The 22,208-nt window shown below is 41.2% G+C and overlaps 3 protein-coding genes across 5 annotated transcripts in view; 1 reads left to right on the top strand and 2 right to left on the bottom strand.

The window, feature by feature from the left end:
* Positions 1-619: 619 nt before the first annotated feature.
* On the bottom strand, positions 620-10,551 carry TMEM230 (transmembrane protein 230). 3 transcript variants are annotated; one of them, XM_006187086.3, is made up of 4 exons: positions 10,412-10,551; positions 8,369-8,489; positions 6,895-7,017; positions 620-2,558 (listed from the first exon to the last, which is right to left on the bottom strand). In XM_006187086.3, the coding sequence occupies exons 2-4, from the start codon at positions 8,465-8,467 to the stop codon at positions 2,418-2,420; spliced, it is 363 nt and encodes a 120-aa protein (XP_006187148.1). In that variant the 5' UTR covers positions 8,468-8,489; positions 10,412-10,551; the 3' UTR covers positions 620-2,417. The 3 variants fall into 3 exon arrangements, with proteins under 3 accessions (XP_006187148.1, XP_032317762.1, XP_032317763.1); XM_032461871.1 differs by lacking the exon at positions 10,412-10,551 and adding an exon at positions 9,910-10,060; XM_032461872.1 differs by lacking the exon at positions 10,412-10,551 and adding an exon at positions 7,922-8,000.
* Positions 10,552-11,073: 522 nt separating this feature from the next.
* PCNA (proliferating cell nuclear antigen) lies at positions 11,074-16,763 on the bottom strand. Its single transcript, XM_006187085.3, has 6 exons — positions 16,341-16,763; positions 15,354-15,451; positions 15,161-15,228; positions 14,255-14,449; positions 12,452-12,575; positions 11,074-12,367 (listed from the first exon to the last, which is right to left on the bottom strand). Exons 1-6 carry the CDS (start codon positions 16,559-16,561, stop codon positions 12,288-12,290), a joined length of 786 nt encoding a protein of 261 aa, XP_006187147.1. The 5' UTR covers positions 16,562-16,763; the 3' UTR covers positions 11,074-12,287.
* A 4,522-nt stretch (positions 16,764-21,285) lies between these two features.
* Positions 21,286-22,208, top strand: part of CDS2 (CDP-diacylglycerol synthase 2) — a 46,474-nt gene continuing 45,551 nt past the window's right edge. Inside the window, exon 1 of the mRNA XM_032461870.1 lies at positions 21,286-21,612. Within this exon, the coding sequence (XP_032317761.1) occupies positions 21,556-21,612 (57 nt within the window). The 5' untranslated portion in view covers positions 21,286-21,555. The remainder of the gene's footprint in view (positions 21,613-22,208) is intronic.

The raw sequence follows: 22,208 nt of genomic DNA, 5'->3' as shown, positions 1-22,208 counted from the left end.
ATACATTCGACAATTGACCTCAATAATCCTGTCCATCTCTCTGCCCTCCATTTCTTTACATGTCCAGCCCCTAAAGGCATGTGACTTTCACACTTGGCAAGGGAAATTCAGGATTGGTCCTAAACATAAGTCCCAAATAACCTATAACCTAAGAATCCTACCCAACTCAAGATTTTTCCAAGGATTGAAATGAAATAGAGTATGTAATAAAAGCGCTTGGCACAACATCTGGCAAAGAGTCCCAGGAACATTCACTGTTATTATGGAGGTTAGATGTTTTCTATAAAGAACCAGAATACACAATTGCTGTCAGAGCATAGTTATAAGGAGTCTGATTCTGACTTAATAAACAATACTTAAATAAAAGGGTAGCAATCCCAACTAGAATGAGATTATGTTCCAATGGAAGAGCAAGGGCCATTCCCCAGGGAACACCCAAGAGGCAGTTCCTCCTCCAGGAACCTGACTTTTATGGTCTCTGCTCTTAGGACCTTGTAACTACAGGCACAACTATCTGTGGAAAACTGCTCACATGATGTATGTTAAAGAGAATGTGGCTGATCTCCATGGATATGGTAAAGATGCATAGAATAAGTGGGAAAAAAATTACAGAACTGTATCATGGGCGTCCGAGGTTTCTGTTTTTTTTTTTTTTTTTTTAAAGGATATAGACATGTGCTTAGGACATTTCTAGAAGGGTACACGAGAGACTTAGACAAGGTTGGGGACCGGGCCTTTTACTCCCCTCTACCACTGCATTTGGATTTTTCCCCCCTTACTGGTAGCCTCATTACCCTTATAAAAAGGATCAAATATTTGGTTTGGCCAAAACTTCCTGGTCTGAGCTTTGCAACACTGCCCAGGATAAAGCGTTATGTATTTCCTCATATTTTCACTGCCAAAACCTAAGAACTTTAATTAGAAGACTGGACTCCCCGCCTACCTTTCCATTGTAAAATGCACCTCATCTTGGAGGCTGCTTCAGGTGCCCCCTCTCTGTCTCTCATTGGCTGAGTCCTAACCTAGTTTTTTCCCCATATGTTCTCACTCCATAGGTGATCTCATCCAGTTCCATGGCTCTTAGATATTGGCCCAACACTGACTCCCAAATTTCTAATTATAGCCTCGACTCCGTTTCTGAACTCCAAAACTGCACACTTCAATTGCTGACTCAACATCTCCACTTGGCCAGCAAGTAGACATCCAAAATTTAACATATCCAAAGTTGAGCTCATCTTCCCCAATAACCTAGCTCTACCCACAGCCCTCCAAATCTCAGTTGATGGCACTTCCAGACTTCTAGTCGGTCAAGTCCGTAACTTCAGAGTAAAAGAATGACTGGAAAGCAGTCTGGCACACAATGCCAGTTATCTAAAAACAAAGGAAGTCCTGGGTATTAGGATCAAAGATATCATATAATCACTAAACTGTTTTCTGAAATATGTTTAAAGTTAACTTTTAAGTCTAGCATTTAGATTTTGACATTTTAATTTCTTTTGAATATAAATCACTTTTTGCAAGCTAGGGAACAAAATCAAACTAAGGCAGTCTAGTCCTCTAGAGATCTAGGCCAATTCTTATGGCCTTCAGCAGAATGACATCATAACACAAGGTGCTAACAATGGGTTTATAAACTCTAATAACTGCTTATCTACATTTTTCCTTAGGAAACAGCCAAAAGTCCAGTCCTTAAAAGCATGATCTACAGAACATCTTCATCTACAAAGGACAGAATGATCCAAATTATATGCTGGCCAACCTATCACTTTACCAGATCAGAGCTGGCCAAGGATTTGTGAATAAGGAGAAAGTGTTTACATTTTGAAAACTTGCTCTGAGGGTTGAAAAACTTCCTGGTTGCTGTTAATAAGCAAGTAAAAAATATTACAGATGCACTCACACTGATATTGATCTTGCCAAGGTCTTCCACTAGAACACAAAGTGAGAGGCGAGTATGGGGATAAGACACTTAGAGACTTTCAAAATAACTTACTTACTAATAAGAAATCTGACATACTGCATTCTTCCATTTGCCACAAGAACATATTGACAATGAGGACTAGTTAAAAGAAATGCTCAGCTCTGAAAAGGGTGGTGGCAGCAACACTTTCCACTAGAGAAAAACCTCCCACTTTTCCATACAATTCACACTGCTACTCTTCCATGATACACATTCATGTAGGAAAACTTGTCAGGGGTTTTAGCCAGGGCCAGGAGATGAAAAAGGGAGACTGTCCTAACGAGCTGGTTGTCAGCTCAGTTAACATCTTTAGGATGGACCCATATAATCTGGCCACGGTTTTGTTAAACATCTGCAACTGCAGAGCTCCTCAGCCCTTAGCCATAGTTTCTGCTCAGTGTCTTAAAGCTGGGCTCGGTCTCATCTGTGACTCTTCTCGTCAGGACTGAGGTGGGTGCTAGTCATCAAAGTCTGGAATGTCATCGTAGGAGTAACCCCGGTAGCCTTTGGATGCGTAGTAGGCGATGCGCAGGTGGTAAAATCCTGGCAGGAACACCAGGATGCCAATGATCAGGACAGGAACGGCTCGGTCTGCCCCCTGGTGGCAGAAGGAGGAAAGCACATCAGTTCCTTGCAAGTAATACATTTTAGAATAAAATAAAGCAAGGGTCCAATGCAAAGATCAGTTATTTTACACTTTTCAGAGCATTTTCTTTGGGTGGTACACTACCAAGGGGAAAGGTTTATGTCTCTTTTCCTCCTTATCAATTGCAGAAAAACTGCAAAGTACAAAAAGTTAGAGAAATTATCCATGTTCATCCATAGATATTTTGGCTTATTTCCTTCCACTCCTTTGAAGTTTTTAGTTGTGAATACACTATACTCTGTTTCTGAGACAAAAATTTGGGACAAATTTGGCAATTACAACAAACAATTGCCAAAATACTACTAAAAGCTCTTAACTGGGGGGACAAAGGGAGGTAGGTGAAATGGGTGAAAAGGTGGTCAAAAGGTACAAACTTCCAGGTATAAAATAACTAAGTCCTAGGGGTATACGTAGAGCATGGTGTCTGTAGTTAATAATACTGTATTATATACGTGAAAGTTGCTGAGAGAGTAGATCTTAAAAATTCTCAACACAAGAAAAAAAATAGCTATTTGTGGTAATGGATGTTAAATAGACTTATTGTGGTGATCATTTCCCAAAATATACAAATACCAAATCCTGCTGTACACCTGAAACCAATAAAATGTTGTATGTCAGCTATGACATGTAACATTCCACCATAATGGATGTTACAATCTTACTTAACCAGACCCCAGACAGCTGGATACCTTCTGTAACTGCACAGAATACCACAATAAACTTCAGCGGTTTGCCTGGTCTTCCAGGTTATTTTCTTAGGATATATTCATTCCCACAAGCACAATTCATAGGTCAGAGAGGGAGGAATGGTATTTAGTTTCTTTATTAATAGGGCTTCAACTTTTGGGGGCGTTCCATGAGGGCAGGGACTTTGTTCATCCCTGTTATCCCCAGCTGTGTCCAACATATAATAGAGGCTTAATAAATCTGCTAAATGAATGGATTCACCTTTACAAAACTGCTTTGCCTCTCCTGCGTAGGTGCAGTTTTAAATGTTTATACAGTTAAATTTATTCTTCTTGTTCTTTGTGATTTTTCCCGTTGTTTTTAAGCTTAGGAAGATTTCCCTAAAGACTTGCACCTAATCTAAAAAATCTTCTTTTAACAGGGCTATTTACACAATGTATATTGATAGGCTATTTGATCAATGTAAGTTTGGCTGTTTCATTCAGAAACGGAAATAGGATTATTTCCCTCATATGGTTCTAGTGAAAACTAAATGAGGTGACACACGTAAAGCAAGTAGCCCCAGCTGGCACACATGACTCAGTGAACGCAAGCTTAAAACCAAGGGAAGAGAACTTGAAGGGCACTACCTGAGCATTAAAAAGAATAAAGTCTACAACTCTCACAATTAACATGCTCGGTACTTTTTCTATCATCTTATTTTATATTTTCTACTTTTCTGCTTCTTTCACTTTTTGCAGGATTTCGACTGTACATCCCTAGTGGGATAGATCCCAAGGGTTAAAAGAATTGCAAAGGAAACATACAGTGCATTCAGCCTTCTTTTACTTAGCATTAATTCTGCTGTTATTTTGAAACTATTATACGTATAATGTAGAATAAGGGATGTAAGTAACTATATCAATATCATTAGGACAGATATACATACCTAAAATCAAAGAAATTAAGTTCAAACTCTAGTCTTAAATTTGCATGGCAAATATCTATATATTATACTACATCTACATGCTATTATATCTATACAATATGATTTTCCTTTGTTTTCTAAAAGATACCTATTTCCTAACTCTGTCACTGAAAAGGCCTAGGAACAATGAAACCCAATAGCAATGAGAACGATTAATGTCCAGTTTGTGATCTCTAAGTCTATCTCCCATAAAGAAACCAGGGCTCCTTAGAGAAATGGCTATTTACAAGCTGGGGGGACAGGAAATCTATAGCTGGGCCTGGGATAACTTGCTGAGCAAGAAAGCTGTTAAAAGCTACCTGGGTCAGCTTTAAAAGACACAGGAGTAACTTGAAGAGGCTCCTGCTGAGCAAACATGGGACAATTTATATATTAAAAAGTATACAGACTGCAGTTGACTGAAACACAAATATGTAAAAAGGTGATGAGCTTATAGTGACACTAGCAATTCTGTGGTCACCTTTAGAGGTTGCTAGGTATAATTTCATAAAAGTTGATAATTAAAGAGAAATCATCAAACATTTTTCCTACCTTCACTACACACACTGCATTTCAGGGTAGCCAAATAGTGGATTTGAGAAAGTTCTAGAAGAATTTTAGCTGATAAATGCAGAAAATGTTAGAACTGGACTCATCAGTGCAAAGGGTAATGGGGCATAACTCCTTAATGAATGAATTAGACTGAAGACATGTGAAACCAGTAGTCAATCTTAATATCAAATAAAAATTTAGACAACCATTATGTGCCTCCTAATGTAATGCTATATAGCAATGGTTCTCAAAGTGTGGTCCTTGGACCACTACCATCACCTGGGAACTTGTCAGAAATGCAAATTCTCATGCTAAACCCTAGACCTACAAAACTAGAGCCTCTGGGACTAGGGTCAGGGAACTTGTGTGGGAACACGTTTGCCAGGTGATGCTGACAGACACTGAAGTTTGAGAACCAGTGTGCAATAGCAATTACACAGCAACCCCTACGAAATATTCTTTCTAAAATAAAACTAAAGTAGATCTAAGCAAGTCCCTAAATCTAACAGTTTGCCAGATATATGAGAAATAGAAAAACAAGGTAAATGATATTAAGCTAGCACCCCAAGATTTATGTAAAAACTGTTAGAGATGCATACTGAGGATGCACACTTATGAATTTATCAGCAAATGCAAATCTGGTATTTTCTTTAGTTTACCAGAAAAAAAGTTGGGGGTGTAGATGAAACAAAACATAACTGTTGATGCTCTGTGGGGTACACGTGGCAGGGGTTCATTAAATTATTGCACCTACTGTTTTGAAACGTTTGCAATAAAAAGTGAAAAACTAGCTCACAGCGAAGAAAAATGTGACAATGAATATATGTATATTCATGTATAACTGAAAAATTGTGTTCTACACTGGAATTTGACACAATATTGTAAAATGACTGTAACTCAATAAAAAAGTTAAAAAAAAACAGATAAACAACAAGGACCTACTGTACAGCACAGAACTATATTCAATATCTTGTAATAAACCATAATGGAAAGAAAAAAATTTTTTTAAATAAAAATCTTGTAGTTTCACCAAAAAAAAAGTGAAAAACTAAAAAAACTATTAAGTGATTTTCTTAATTAACACCTTTATCCTTATTTCTAAAGTAGTCTTTGATAAACCACGCAAGGTGAAGTGATATTTGTTGCATGTGGATTTCACCTCTATTCTCAATTTTTACATCACGAATAGACCCCTGCTCCTGCCCCCAGGGTTAGCACTGCATGCTGCAATGAAACTTGACTGAAGGCACAGTCCTGAAGTTAGACGGTCAAGCTTAAATTGCCCCAAGTAAGCATCTGGCAGCCACATAATTTATTTATAGCTAAGGACCTAAGGCAAATTAGATACACTTCTAAAAGCAGCCATTTTATTGTGACAATGCTACTATTTACAATTCCAGCGATAATGCCCACAGTTTTAGCTCCTGGCTGTGTTCCTTCTGCAGAGCAATATGACCATCATTCCCTGGCTTGGTTTGCATTGAAGAATGGACGTGAATTACCGTCAATATTAGTTTAGCGCAACTTAGACACTTTGTAGAAGCAACTGTATACAATCCAAGAGAAAGAACCACCAAAAACCACTTTAGGTTTCTAAGGTATCATATTGAAGCTCAACAGAAACTCCAACCAAATCCAATTTATGAAATATCTGATCCATGAGCCAAACTCCTGGCTTGGTCAGCAGCCCCAGACCTATACAAGCCTCACCGTTTCTCCTCAAGCACTGACTACAGCAGTACGTCTGAGGAACTGCAAAGCTGTAACAGCAAGCAGCATTCTACTCTAGTCGTGGCCTTCGTCAGTCAAGAGTCTTTAATGCCAGGCTCAGCTTTGCTGTTCCAAACTATGATGGTAGGAAAATTGCCCCATATCCAGAGGGAAAAATGTGCCTACCAGCCATACCCACCTTACAGGAACTGTGGGAGAATCTGTTGTGGCTCAAAGAAAGAAACACATCTTATTATCAGAGAATAAAATCCAAAAGAAAATCCCTTTCTCTTTCCTGCTGGAATCTGCTGTACCAGATATGAATGTAAAACAATAGAGTCCTGGCTCACATTTTAAACATCTCATGGCTTTCCCACCAGCCCCTCCACTTACCCCTTTGCTGATATAGCCCGCCAGCAGGAGGGAGCCTATGATAATGAGAAAGGTGCCAATCAAAAACAGCACTGTAGCAAGCGCAATGGCCTTGTATGGGATCTTAGGGGGGCTTTTCTTAAACTGGAAGAGAAACAAAAAAGACAAGGAAGAGCATTATGAATACACCAGGGCTTAGACACTTTAAAACAGGGAGGATAAGAAGAACCAATCTGGATGTTTCGTGTGTCTTGAAGTAAGTCCTACTATCCAGCGTAGCTCTGGGGGAGAAGGGAAAAGCACAGGCAGCAGCTGACGCTCCAGTTAAACTGCGCTAACGGTCACTCGAGGGAGTCCCAGCAGAATGTTACTCTTTCTAGTTCTAGTCTCATTCTACAGACCATTCATTGTACCATAAAAAAGCTTTCTTCTTACAAAAACAAAAGGCACTTTGTGGTCATTCATTAATTACACGTGTTTATTATGTGCTTGGCACATGGAAGGCTAATCCATGGGGATGAAGAGTGAGTATCACGCTGTGGAAAAGTAAGAAAGAAAATAAATGACTTCTGGCATTCAAAGCTAAGTCAGCATGCAGTCAAATGTTTTAGAAACAACTTTTTCTAAAGCATTAGTTGCCTGCCCCTCAGGGCAAGTAACCTCCTTATTAACAAGTTCAATTCAAGGTTAAGATTCAGAGACAGATTACTAAGGTTTGGCTCATGTTGTATCTGACCTAACTGGCTGGAAGCTTCTGAGATGTACTTAAAAAAAAAAAAAAAAAGAAAGAAAGAAAGAAAAAGAAAAACTCTCTCCTTCAAGGGTGGATCCAAAAAGTCAAACAATAATTGATCTGTTTATATTTAAAAGGATGGGTTCCTGCTATTTCCTCCTTGGTCCTGGTTCCACCTAAAATATTCTATTCTAAGGGGAAGTGGGCAAAGGGAATGCTAGTATCTTATATGCAATGAAGTAGTTTATAAACAATGATGAGGGTAGGACACAAACTTAATATTCTGTCTTACTTACTGTTTGCCACAAAGAATACCTTTAATAAATTGGATCTCATGACATCAGGAAAGAAGGAAGACTCCCACAATCTGCTGGCTTTAGCAGTTAGTTTCTCCCTTAAAAGATGAACTGGTTTTGACTAAAGTGTAAACAAACCAATGACACAGTCCTTAAAAAAATTCTACTTAGCAAAATGCAACCTGATTATTTTCAGATAAACTCAATGAAATTTGCAACTACTGGACTCTGGCATTTTACAACTAAAATTTCTTAGAAATGGACAATATTTACATTGGTTCAAAACTGCTCTGCCACAGTCCCTTCTTCTGCAGGCTATGGCTGAAAGAATCTCACAGATGAGTTTCTTTCTTGCAGCTCCCTCTAATCCTTAGGGACAGTTAGCAAAACCTCCACCTGGAAGGTCTTCCTGCTAACTCAGCAGAAACAGAGCCAGCCAATCTTATCAGCTCCCTTCTGCATTTACCTGAAGGTCAATGTAGCCATCGTCTGTGCTGGAGAGCCTTGAGTATTTCACTTTACTACTGGGGATTCCAGTAGCCAGGTTGGTACGAGATGGCATCATAACACGCTGACAAAGCTACAGCCTGAAAACAAAGAAAAGTATTATTCTCTGCAGGAGACAACAATGTGTCTGCTATAGGTATTGGAGTTCCGGGCTGCAATGTCACACGAGCAACTGGCAATTTAGGCTCTGCTGTTCTTAGAACCTGGTATTCCTCTGACAAAGTGAAAACACTGTCATTATTTATCTACTCTGGTTTGTCCTAGTAGAATGAGAGTCAAGACATTTGCCAAGAAACAGATCTTATGTTTATTTTGCCACCAATGTTTCTCTGCCTCCTAATTTTTCCAAAGTCACACAGACAGTAGGTGAAAGTGGTGACTTAAGTCCACCTGACATCAAAGTCCATTTTTTCAGCCATTCTGCTATAGTATTGCCTGTCCCCTGTCCTTGCTACCAGAAACAGCAAGAGGAGTATATACTCAAATGATTCTCTTATTTGCCAGGGAGAGAGGAGGGAGGGTAGAGAATGGAATACATTTACATACGTATTTTGCCTATTTCCCTCTGATTTTCCCTCTATTTCCCTTTTAATACAGATCTATAAAGCTTCTTGTTGTAAATGTGGATAAGCTACTGGCTACCAAATCAGTGCCCTCTGACTTGCCTGTGTCTCTGCTCCACCCCAAGCACTGAAAGTAGTGATCTCACTTTCCAGGTTACTTCTACAGCTACATTAATAACAAACAAACAAACAAACAAAAACCTGAATAAAATCCGGTTTTTGTTCAAAATATTCAAAGCTGACTCCAGCAATGAAATCATGGTCATCATGACACCGGTGTAAAAGATGGTAACATTAAAAAAACAATATTTAAATTGAAAAACATTTGTAATTTGTGTACTTTTCTTCCATAAAATTACAAAGTTATACCAATGAAAGAAGTAAATCTATTTTGATTGTGAAGCTATTTGATTTCTAAAAGCGAAACATATCTTTAAAAAGAAAATTAAGTATTTCAATGAGAGTAACATAAAAAAACAAAAATAAGGACTAGCCTTCCTCTGGCATGACATTTTGCAAATAATCATCACCATTACAATGGCAGTTAACCTACCTAGTGCTAGTTAGGTGACAGGTACTGTTTTAAGTGCTTTATATATACCTAATACCGAATGAGCTGTTTTAAGTGGCCTGCAGTCAATCTAAATTAATTAGCATTATGAAGGTACTGGGGCTAAATGGTCAAGCCCCTTCTTAGTAACTATATACTGGCACAGAATTCAAGTACTGAAAAAATAAGGGTAAGCTAACATATGTTTTTCTGAAAGGGTTAGATCAAACTGAGGCAAATACTAGGTTTTTAAATGTTGCGATCCTAATTACAAGAGGATCTAAATTTAATTCTATAAACCTTAAAGTCCAAACTAACAATATGTGGGGTTTTGAGGGCATTTAATCACTTCTAATTTGTATTAGTCTTTAAAAAAAGTTTACGTACTCTGTCATTAACTATTCACACCGCATCAGAACACCAAAAGCGCAGAGCGTGAGAGAAAGAGGAGACGAATGCTTATTGGTGGCAAACAGTAAGAATTCTAAAAGAGTAAAGGAAAAATGTAAACCGATGTTTTCTAAGTACCAGTCTAAGCTCCCAACAGGCTTTTTTTTTTTTAACCAGTTTCACCGCAACCCCTAAATTTCCTCAGCATTTGAATGTTGCAAGAATTTTTAAAGCATCAGCAAAGCACAGTGCCTGGCACTACGTGCCGCCAATCTCCTTGCCCGCCTGCAGACCTAGCCAGGAAGAGAAATAAAAACCGATGCGAATTTAGACTGAAAGCAAAAGCCCGTTTCTGGAAGGAGGCCAGCCGTGCCCCGGGGGGGCGAGCACTCCACACCCAAGACTCGGGGCTTGAGTTCCGCGGGGAGAGCTCTCTGGGCCGCGTCGCGAGCCTGAAGTCGGGCGCTTCCGCTTTCGCCCCGCCGCACGAACGCCTTACCGGAGCCCCGGCCAGGCCGCCCGCGAACCGACAGCTTGCTCCCGGTTGGCAGCAGGCGCGCCCGAAGCCTCATGGCCCGCCTCCCCCAACTGCCGCCCCACCCCCATCCGGCGGGCGCCGGAAATGGCGTGCCGGAAGGCGGCGCGCCGGACGTGGCGTCACCGGGAGCGACACCGTCTCATTGCGCTCTCCGTCACGTTTTAGCGGTGCTCGTGTGAGCGGCCTGCTTTGTGGCGTCGGGGCCTTAGGACTACGCGGTTGGAACGCGTCCCCTGAGGTTTCGGGAGGCGCCGCAGTCTAGGCAGGCGGCCGACCACCTCTGCCCAGGCGGGCGGGTGCCTAGGGAGCCGGACCGCCTGGGTCACAGTCGGGCCCGGGACTAGTGGGCTACGTTCTTTTTTTCAGACCCTTCGAGCAGTGCAGGGAGCGCAGTGGCGCCCGCAGGAGGCGGAAGCCGAGCTTGCGAAGCTTCTGGAAGACCTGAGCTGTCCAGTGTCCCTCTGCCCAGGGCAGTAGCCTCTCCTAGAGGGGCACCACCGTCTCTACGACCCTATACCATACTGTTCTCCTGTAGTCCCACATTCTTGCTTGTTTACCGCTCCGTGTCATCAGGCCTCGCCCGTGTAAGAGGCCCACCCACAAGGGACATTTTTCAACACATAAACCTTTTAAAAGGTCAAGGTTTATTAAAGTATAACTTACATATGACAAAGTACAATTGGATTAGTTTTGACAAATGCACATAGTATTGGAACCACCACCACAGTGTAGGTAAAATTTTTCCATCACTCTAAAAACTTACATCAGGCTGCTTTGCAGCCGATATTCCTACCCCAGGCGTGAATTCTGCCGTCCAGTAATTGTAACTCACTAGAGTACAACACAGAAACCAGTCATTTAACCTACCAAACAAAATACAGTGAGAAAAAGGACTACAATAAGCAATTCTCGATATGCAGCATGTCAATCTGTGACCTTGTAGCACTATTACTTGGAACTTAGTTTAAGTCTTTCACAACAGCTGGGCCTTTTCACTTTCTCGGTTAACTCTAACATCCATGGAATTTAAGCCATCTTCATCCTTTAAGGGATTAAGTCCCAAGAAAGGCTACTTCCACTAGAGAAATTATATCTGCACATATTTCTTGGGCCCTATAACAGATCTATTAAAATTTCCAAGATTCCTGTACAAGGCTCTCTAGGCTAAAGAAAACACTGCTCTATAGCAATACTAGTTTTATAAAGCCCACAAAACTTTGGGTACATTAAGCTTCTGTAAAGTGTTAATTTAAAAAAAAAAAGACAAAATAATAAAATATGTAAGATTTGTTCTCCTTTTCATTTCCTGAGCTCGTCAGGATACCAGAGTAAGTTTGGCAAATGAACCCCCCAAAATATTTTGTAACCTGCTGTGTTTGGAATACTTTTTACTGCTATATCTAATGCCATGTATCAAGCTGCTCTAGACTGAGCAAATAAGAACATTTACATGAAAGTTGCTTTAACTGTGAATTCCCTAGGATACTTGCAACCATTGTGGTCTAAAAGAAGGCACTGTCCTGTGATGCTTGAAATTCAAATAACTTTTATTTAAACTGAAAACAAAACTGCATTTAGAGTCAGAATCCTTTTGTTTATAAAAATCATGAAGAGTATTTCTAGGTAAGGCAGAAGTACTTCTAGATTAAGACCATATTTGGCTTTGGACTTTATTCTTTAAACAAACTGTAGAGAATGGAGGAAAAACAAGGTTATTTACAGAGAATGTTATCTACATATGTACTCAGAGGTACAAAGAAGAGACTTAAGTATGTGCTGGTAGCTTAGGAGCAGTTCTCAAAGAGCTTAGTCTTATTTTCTTGGATTTTAAGAATGCCTAAGATCCTTCTTCATCCTCGATCTTGGGAGCCAAATAGTACTTTAAATGTCCCATATCAGCGATTTTATACTCTACAACTGAAAGAAAACAGGAACATAGTTAAATGACTGAGAAGTACCACACACACTATCTACAAAACAAGATTCAACAAACTATCTTACCAAGGGGTACATCTGCAGACATACTGAGTGTTACTGTAGGAGAGAGTGGAGTGGCTTTTGTAAAGAAGTTTAGGTACCTCAGTGCAAAAGTTAGCTGAACTGGCTCATTCATCTCTATGGTAACCTAAGGGAGAAAACAAAAGATCATACCAGATCATCAAGAAACTGCAACCCATTCGTTTCTAATGTGTATTTCTAACACAAAAAAACCTTTTATTGATTACTTTGGAGGGTGCTATGAAACTAATTTTGAAGACTAGTAAATAAAGAAAAAGCTTAAGTACTTAGCCTGCCTTTCCTATTTACACTGTATGTCAGGTGGTCAAATTATGTGATGAGAACTCTTTATGGAAATATTTCTAATAAATAAATCAGCTAATAAATAAAGGAATGAAATGCATTAGTATTACAATTCTGCAAACCCTAATGACTTAATGATCCTGACAAAAATTATTATGGCTGATAAAAATCCCTAAGATATCCAGATACCTCATGCCTCCTACTACATATCACCATCTATAAAATATTCTTGCGCTCTGGCCCTCAACACAAAGAAAACATCCTAAATACCATCAGCTTCTAAAGCTGCATCTACCAGAAAATATGGAGTAGAGGAACATATTAATTGACGTAGGGGATAGGAGACAAAATGCAGACTTTGGGGAACTTGATGACAAATGACTTAAGTTTTTTTAACAAACAAAATTTTAATGGAGAGGGGAAAAATGAAATTGGAGAGAGAACCAATGGATTGAAAGAAATTTAAGGAGTGTATCAATGAACTGCAATGTACGAACCTTATTACAATATTGATTCAAATAACCAAGGAAGTAGAACACTGAAACATTCCTTAATATCATAATTTTCTTACATGTCATAAAATGTTTATACCACAAATAAGATTAAAATATTTATGGATGAACTAATGTTTGAGATTAAGAACAAAAATCAAGATTGGCAGGGAAGTGAAATGTAATTTAGAAGATAAAAGGATTAGGCCCTGGATTTTTGAGATAAGTACATACTTGTACACACACACTAAAGTCTTCATTTAAAAGTTAATATAAGGATTCCACAAAAGCTCGTAATAGCTAGATTTTTCTCCCCAACTAGATCCTCCTGTTTAGTTGCTGTCCTATGCTCCACTATTTGGTAAAAAGAGTTAATACCTCCAGAAAGCTAATGGTTAGATGCCTAGCTTCCTATCCTACTCTTAGTCTATGTATGGGTTTTACATACAAACCCATTTTTCTGCAGTTTATAAAGGATGTACTGAATTTGCATTCCCTTCTCACAAATTTAAGCTCGTGGCACTTATAAATTACTTGCACATTTCAACAATGTCTTTCAGTTCTCACAAATTAGTTACTTTGAAAAGCAAATTTTGTCTATTCTTCTTTAGAGCTTTCTTTAATTTTAGCAGTTACCTTGCTACAGACTGAATGTGCTCCACCTCCTCCCCCAACCAAATTCCCAATGTGATGGTACTGGAGATGGGGCCTTTGGGAGGTGCTTCTGGTTACCAAGGCAGAGTCCTCATGAATGGAATTAGTGCTCTTAATAAAAGAGATCCCAGAGAACTCCCTTGTCCCTTCCATCAGGCATGAAGGCTGCAGTCTGTGAACCAAGAAGGTCCTTGTCAGACACCAAATCTGCCAGCTTCCCAGTCTCCAAAACTGTGAGAAATAAGTTTTCATTGTTTATAAGCCACTCAGTCTACGGTATTTTCTTATTGAAGCGTTAGTAGACTGAGACATAATCTGTTACTCTTCAAAGTATTCTGTTTACTTAAAAACTACTTACAGCTTCCTCCTCCTTATCAACATTACTTGTTTGTGACAACTTAATATTTCCATTTCCAAGTTCTCCACTTGCAGAAAATTTCACCCCATCTTTTGCACAGGAAATTACAACAGCATCTCCAATATGACTGAGATCTCGGCATATGCGTGCAAATTCACCAGAAGGCATCTTTACCACACAGCTATACTCTTGTTCCTATAAAACAAAGTTAAAAGTCAACTGCGGGAAATGAAAGATTTGGCACCCTCACTTTCTGCAGACTCAGCATCTAAACAAGACCTCAGAATTTAAGGTTTTCTGATTACTTTGAAATCCATTCATTGTATAATTTAACACTCTACCCACTCAAAAAATAAATGCAGATATAAGACAGGTCTAAGAATAATCATACTAAGAAAACAAATTAGAACTTAAACCTTTAACAGTGAATGCACTATTTAGGGAACGAGAATCTCACCCTACAGGGCTAAATCAAAAGGACAGCAGGATACGGCCTACAAAGGATGATGATGCAAACAGGCCTAACTGCTTTCCAAAACAAGAGGATATGATATTAGGCATTTTAAACATCCGAACACCTCTTCTCTCCTTTGATGCTGATAAACTTAACTGCTAAAATAGCTTTTAAGTCTACTCTTAATAAAAATCAACTATTCTAGAATTTAAAAAAAAGATGCAGGGAGGTTAATGCAAATATGTACTTGGCAGCAGTGAATTCAAACCAATACCGTAGTTTAATAAAATGACAAATGTCAGTCTAAATACTGCACTTCGGAACATGCATCAGCATGCAGGCAAAAAAAAAGTTGTTAGGAAGTAGGCTTTAAATTATATTATTATATTAACATATCTAATGTAACTATTATGACTGTACAGTATGCTCAATCAGAAACTTTTGATACTCACTGGAATTCCAAGCTGTTCAACATCTAAGTCCATTAACTTCATTTCATAGTCTGAAACCTTTTCTTGATCTACCAAAAGAAAGCAAATGGAGAAAAAAATAACTACAAGGTAAACCGTAAAACATTATCTTAAGTTTCTCTCAGCTTTGGGAAATACTGACACTAGCACAACTCAGTAGCAGGGTGTGACTTACTTGGAGCTTCAAATACTAGTGCCAAGGTGTCCGCATTATCTTCAGCCCTTAATGTAATGATGTCTTCATTGCCAGCACATTTTAGTATTTTCGACATGCTGGAACACAGAAGACACAGGGTTTAAAACCGACACCATCTTCTCAAGATTATTAGATTTCGAAGGCAATTAAAACGAGGAGTTACCAGTTCTAACCATGAGACCACCTGCTGAATAAGTGAGTCAGGGAATCGTACTGCAAGAGGATGTGTAAGCCGGTCCAGCCATTTTGGAATGCAATCTGGCGGTATTTATATTTAAACTAAAAAGCCCGCACACTACTACGCTGGATGTAAATAAAAAAGCTGTATTTTACGAATTGCAAATCCCTTAGTGGGTGAGTAAATTACTGGGCAGCGACGGTCTTTAGAAACCATCTAACATACCAATTAAAACACGATGCATGTAGTACAGGTAAGTATTTCTCAAAAGCTTTAAGATTTAAACATGTGTATGTACAAGATAGGTAGTGGTCAAAAAGTTGAAAGCCACTGCTCTGGATAAAATTTTCAAGTCCAGGATCTTAGGGGGCTCATCTCAACTCTGCAGAAATAAAATAAGCTATTGGCCCTATATAGGGTGGCATCACTAGGGGGAACATCATAAAGCGATAAATCAACTAGGACCAACGTTTCTCATCCAAGGCCACCTGCACGTAAGGCCCAAAGAGCTCTGCAACAGTCTTTTACTGGCCCCGCGGGGAAGCCTGTCATTTTCCCGCCACCACCCGCTTTGTGACTTTGGCGCGGAAAGAGCCGGTTCACGCTGCAGTCAGCGCGGGCTTTCAGAACCGCGCGCTCCAATGAGTCCCGCCCCCCGGCGCCACAGGCCAATGAGAAGGCGCAGATGGCCCACGCCAGCCAATGAGGGCCCGGCTCGGAGGCGCTCCCGCCAAGAGCCGCAGGTGGGGGTGGGTCAGGGCCCGGCTTTCCGCGGCTCCCGGGCTCACCTGGTGAGGTTCACGCCCATGGCCAAGTTACGGTCGCAGCGGTACGTGTCGAAGCCCTCGGAGCGCAGAGTGAGCTGCACCAAGGAGACATGGGACGAGTCCATGCTCTGCAGGTTCACACCACTCGAGCTGATGTCCCAGCAGGCCTCGTTGATGAGATCCTTAAGTGCCTCCAGCACCTTCTTCAGGATGGAACCTTGGACCAGGCGCGCCTCGAACATGGTGGCGGAGTCGCAGGGACGCGGGTACAAGCTGAGGGAAGGAAGAAGGTGTAGCCGGCTTAGCTTTCAGAGGATGTGAGCGAGCGGAGGAAGACCGCCAAGATAGCCTAAGCCGGAGAAATCCCACTACCAGCTCGCGCCGCCTGCAGCCGTTTAATACAGCAGCGTCAGGGACAGCGCGCTACGCCCCGCGCCCCTCGTGGAGACGTCACCACGCTGCCCCGCCCCGCTGCCTGGGCGGAGAGACGCAGAGCCAATCGTACTCCTGATCTGCACAAAGCCCGCCCCGCCCCCAACATCCATTGGAGGATGTGGGTGTGGGGGCGGGGCAGGAACGCTGAGCCTCCTGAGGGCCGGCTGGTGGGCGTCTGGGAGGACTTAGCACTTTTGTCAGGTTCCGGAACCTAGACGCTGGACATGTCCGGGCGAGCCCAGGCTGGGGGTCGCTGATCTATGGCTTTGTAGTGCCTCCTCAACAGCTTGATGGGTAGGAAATTTTCAGCCATGAAACTGAAAGTGAAACGCAGATCCAACCTACTAGGAGGAAAAGCCATCTTGTAACCTAAAGAATATAGCTGCTTTAAGTGTGCACTTTATTTTTGCTATTATAGAGGCGCTCCTAAAAGTCAAACGACAAGGAGGTATACAGTTGTGGTTTTATAAAAAAGTTGTCTTGGCTCCCCACCACCACCTCTTACCACATACACACACCAGACTGGTATCGTTTACCGTATAAAACTTTTTAAGCTTTTTCCCCCTATGCAAATGTACATTAAAAAATGGGTTTATACCGTAAACACTTATGCAAAGTATTTAATAAAGTATGTTTAATTTTATGCCTTTTCTATACCAGCACCTCTTAAAAAGATGGCGTAATAGCCTACGTATGTAACCCACTTACCAGTTTCTTGTAATTTCGGCAACTCCTTGCAGTAGTAGTGTTGGATCTAAGAGCATGCATATTAAAATGTTGATAAATGTTATTAAATTGACTTATAAAAGTTTGCAATTTACCTTCCAGCTAAGACTATAAGCATGCTCATTTCTCCTCATTTTTTTAACTATAGATATTAACAGTCTCATTTGTCCATTTTTGTGAAAGTTTCAATTTGCATATTAAAAATTGGTACAGGTTGGATATCCTTCATATATTTCTTGACCTTTGCATGTTCATATTTTTCTATTAATATATTTTCTGTTTCCTATTGATTAAAAGGAGCACTTTATATATTAATCATTTCGTTATTATAAATATCCCCCCTTCATTGTTTCTTTTTACCTTTGTTTACAGCATTTTTCTTTAGTTGCTTCTAATACTTTATTTTGGCCTTGTAGAATTCTTTAGTTTTCTACCATGTATCTAGGTATGGATTTAGTTTTATTTATCCTGCTCAGGGAATTCTGTGTTCCAGAATCAGAAGATTCATGTGTTTCATCAAGTCTAGAATATTGTCAACAATTATGGCTTCAAAAGTTGCCTTTCCCTACTCTTCTCTCTAGCATTTCTGTTAGCTGTATCTGTTTCACTGAATTTAACATACATTCAGTTGTAAGATGCCCCATAATTTTATGTAGCACAAGAAAGAAAATAAAATGTCAAACTCATAATTATTGAAAGAACTGTTAGCCTTTTAAAAACATTTGTATCATATATCACTCTTGTACATAATAAATGTACACTATATATATTGGTTAAGGCATTCCTAATATTACTTTACATTCAGTTTCTCACTCAGTTGCTGATGCTGCTGTTTTTCCATGTATCATACTCCATTGTCAAGGGTGTGGATGATGCTTCATTCTTAAAAGTGCTACTCTGCTGTCAAGAATTTTCTCCAAGTCTCTGCTATCCATTTGTAAATTTTGATACTGGCACTTTCTTGCTTTATGTATGATCAAGTATCCTTTTGCATACATCTTAATATCATAACACAACAGTTTCATCTATTTATGGGTATTTTCTTTTCTAGGTCCCTTAAGTGTTTCAGTTCCTTTGCAAAATGGAATGTGTTGATTCCTCCACTGAGGACCATTTGCTTCACTAATAACGAATGTGTACTCTGCTACTCTGTTTCTGTGCTTTCTGCTTACATAATAACATTTTAGTTTAATGCCAAATCAAAGTGTTATTGATTTGAAGTCATTTTAAATGGCAATTAAACTCCAGCCATGTGCTACCCATAATGCATTTGATCAGTTGAAATGAGGATGTAAGAATGGTTATAACCTGTGGTCAGAGAAGGACTTTCTGAGGCAAAGTAGCATTTTGCCAGAGAAGCCAGCTCTTTGGAACATGCAATAAAGAGGATTCTAGGCAAAGAATAACATGTTTAAAAAGAACAGCATGCTTAGAACATGTTCAGATAGTAGTTTGTTTTAGAATGCAAAGCTTTTTTTTTTTTTTTTAATGGAGGTACTGGGGATTGAACCCAGGATCTGCTGCATGCTAAGCATGTGCCCTATCACTGAGCTATTTCCCTCCCCCAGTAAAAAAATAAGTATTTTCCCTCAGTTTTATTGAGATGTAATTGACATAATAGAACTCAAAGATTGGTGTGTCTGGAATAGACTGAACAATGGAAAGAGTGGTGTAAGGTGAAGTTGCAAAGAGGCAGGGGTGAGATCTTATAGCACTTTACAAGCCTTCTATAAGTGAAAGGGAAAGTTATGAAAGAAGGTCTTTGACATGAGACAATTTATGCTTTAAGAGGATCACTTTAACACCTGGTAAAGATGCTATTCCAATCAGAGAGACAAAGAATGAATGAAGTAAATTATGATCAAATTGTTAAAGAGAAAAGTCAGATTATGAAACAGTATAAACAACAGTATCCCAATTTTCTAAAATATTTTATCTGGGTGTAAGTGCACAGAAAATAGAATAAAAAGGCAATAATATAAATATTAACAGTAATTATCTGTGGCTGTTACCACAAATGGTCTTAATATATTTTGTTATGCTTTTCTGCATTTTCCACACTTTCTTCATCAAACATGTATTGTTGATCAGAAAATGTGAATGCATGTTGGGAGAGAAAAGTGCTATAAACTATTTAATATAATTTCTGGCAAATTTCTTTACAGGCAATATCATATATGAAAGTGAGTCTCAATCTTGGTTGCACATTAGACTCACCTGGGGAGCTTAAGAAACCAAAACAAAAAAGCCTATTTCCTCTAGGTTCCATCTCTAGAGATTCTTATTTGGTTGGTCTAGGAGGGGCCCTTCATTAGCATTTTCCAAAGTTCCTCGGGTAGCTCTAACAAATAATCAGGGCTGAAAAGTACTGTTTCAGCATGTATGATCAATTGATGAATATTTATGCTTAAACCCACCTGCACCCCCATGTAGACTATCGGTTTGAAAAAATAAGACCTATGGTGTGTCAGAGAGAAGATTGACATAGTTTAGATGGACTGTCTAATAATCTAATAGGTCTATAAGTTTGTAGGCGTGCAGGATTTGCATTTTTGAAACTCTAAGAAGTTTGACAGTTCTGCATGGCTCATTCTCAATTCCATTTTGAATTAAACAATAAAAAGTTTCAGCTATCTGAGAATACTTGGCACACTAAAAACTAGAAAGGCAATATAAAGGACAAGGAAAGAGCAGATCAAGTGTGTTGTTTATGGACAATTTTTTAAATAAAGAATTAATTGATTGACAGTTCTTCCCCTCTTAAGACAGGAAAAACAGTATTCAGGGAACTGAAGAATTTTCTTGTCATTTGTACCATGCAGTTTTCAAATTATCAAGAAGGTGGAAGATATTTTTATTACAGAATGATAATAATTATAGCAATAGCTGCCAACTTATACTGAGCTCACAGCCTGCACACTTCGGGGGACTAAAAATCTCATGCTACTTACCTGTAATAATGGAATAAAATAATGGAAGTTGCACAATAAAGAAGTGCAATGAAAAGAAGTCACCATATACAAGAATCACAAGCCTGGAAGAAACGACCCTTGAGGAAAGAGCTATAATGAGGAATAGAGAAAAATCAGGGATAGAGGAGGACGAATATAAGGTAACGTAAAGGAAGAAAGTTCTTTGGGCTGGAGGTGGGGGGAGACTTGTTACTTTTAATTTCTTTCTACAGTTGAGGGAGAGGCCCTAAAGCTGGCCTAAACATGTGTTAGCATAACTTCCAGAAGTCTGAATACCTGATCCCTATCCACCACAGTACTCACTTCAGAATTGTACCTGGTCTGGGTTCCGTTAGCTTGGGAGCGCTGAGTGTGATAAGAAGTTGGTTTCAGCTAAACTGTAAGGAGTTATCTACCCTAGTAATTATACTGTGCGTTCTGAAACTCTGATCTACAAACACTGGTTCTCCAGCCTCCTTTATGTTAGACTGGGTTTTAAAGCGAGCAGGTGACCTTCCAGGAGGACTGATGTGATACTAACACAGATGTGACCTTTCACAATTAAGTTTCCTATGGGTGAGAAATCTGGAGCCTGGGCGCCGCCGCCGCCTCTCGGCACACAGCAACCTGTTACCTCTAGGACCCAGGGCGCCAGCGCCAGAGCGCCCATTGGCTAGTATCCCTCGGGACAGCACGCCTTCTCCCGCCCCCCATGCTGCCACCCAACGCACTCCCTAACACTCCGCTCCGCTTGCCCCGCCCCCCGCCCCCCGCCCCGCCTCCCTGATGGATTCGCGCCATTGGTGGATCTCCGGGGCCGAGATGGCGGCGGTGCGCGTGCGCGCTCACTCCGGGGCCCTCCGGGTAGTAGGAGCAAGGGCCCGGCCGGGGCTGCTGGAGGCCGATCGGGCTCCGCCCGGGTGAAAGGGCGGCGGCGGCAGTGGGCGGGACCGAGTTCCTGGGCTGACGGCCGGGCTGCTGTGGGCTAGCGAGCCGCCGCGGAACTGCGCACCGCTCAGGCGAGGCGGGGCTGGCCGAGCGGAGTCCGCGCGCGGTCGCACTGAGCTGCCGGCCCCCGCGGCTGCGCTACCCGCCCGGGACGACGAAGCGCCGGTGTCTCCAGCATGACGGAGTTAAGGCAGAGGGTGGCCCGCGAGCCGGACGCGCCGCCGGAGGACAAGGTAGCGGCGGCATCGGGTGGGCGCGGCCGTGGCAGCGGCGCCCCCGGGACATCCGTAGGGGGTCGAGCACAGAGGGGTCGTCTGGCCATCTGACTCTTTGGCGAGGCCGCCGGCGGCACCCGGCCTGGTCGGCGCGGAGGGTCCTCGGGTGCGGGGGACCCAGCGAAGCGCGCAGCAGGGTTCAGCAGGTCGGGGTCCCGGGGACAGGGCTCTTGGGGTCCCGTCGGGGGTGGTATCTCTGGGATGCAGAAGAGAGGGCGCGGAGGGTTGCGCACGTCCGCCTGCCTCGCAGGGCAGGTTGGGTGGTCCCCCTCCAGTCCTCCACCTCCCCGAGGCCTTCCTGGGTGTGAAGACGTCGAGACCCCGGAAAGACTCCTCTGAGCAGGACTTCGGCTCTCTGCTCTCCTTTAAAATGTTATGGGATGGCAGGGGGGAAGATGTGTCAAGACAAGGCCATCGTTTTTGCCTGTTAGGAAATTTAAACCCCTTCTCAAAAGTTAAATCTGTTGGCCTTAAGCAGAGAAGTCTCTTAACTCATGCCGTCAGCAGGTGTTGGAGGGTATATTCCCAGTAGGTGGGCTTGTTTCCTGCTTCAA

The sequence above is a fragment of the Camelus ferus genome, chromosome 19, assembly GCF_009834535.1.
Source record: "Camelus ferus isolate YT-003-E chromosome 19, BCGSAC_Cfer_1.0, whole genome shotgun sequence".
In the NCBI taxonomy this organism is placed as follows: domain Eukaryota; kingdom Metazoa; phylum Chordata; class Mammalia; order Artiodactyla; family Camelidae; genus Camelus; species Camelus ferus.
The sequence above is the reverse complement of the archived record's forward strand: the minus strand, read 5'-3'. Positions and strand labels throughout refer to the sequence as shown.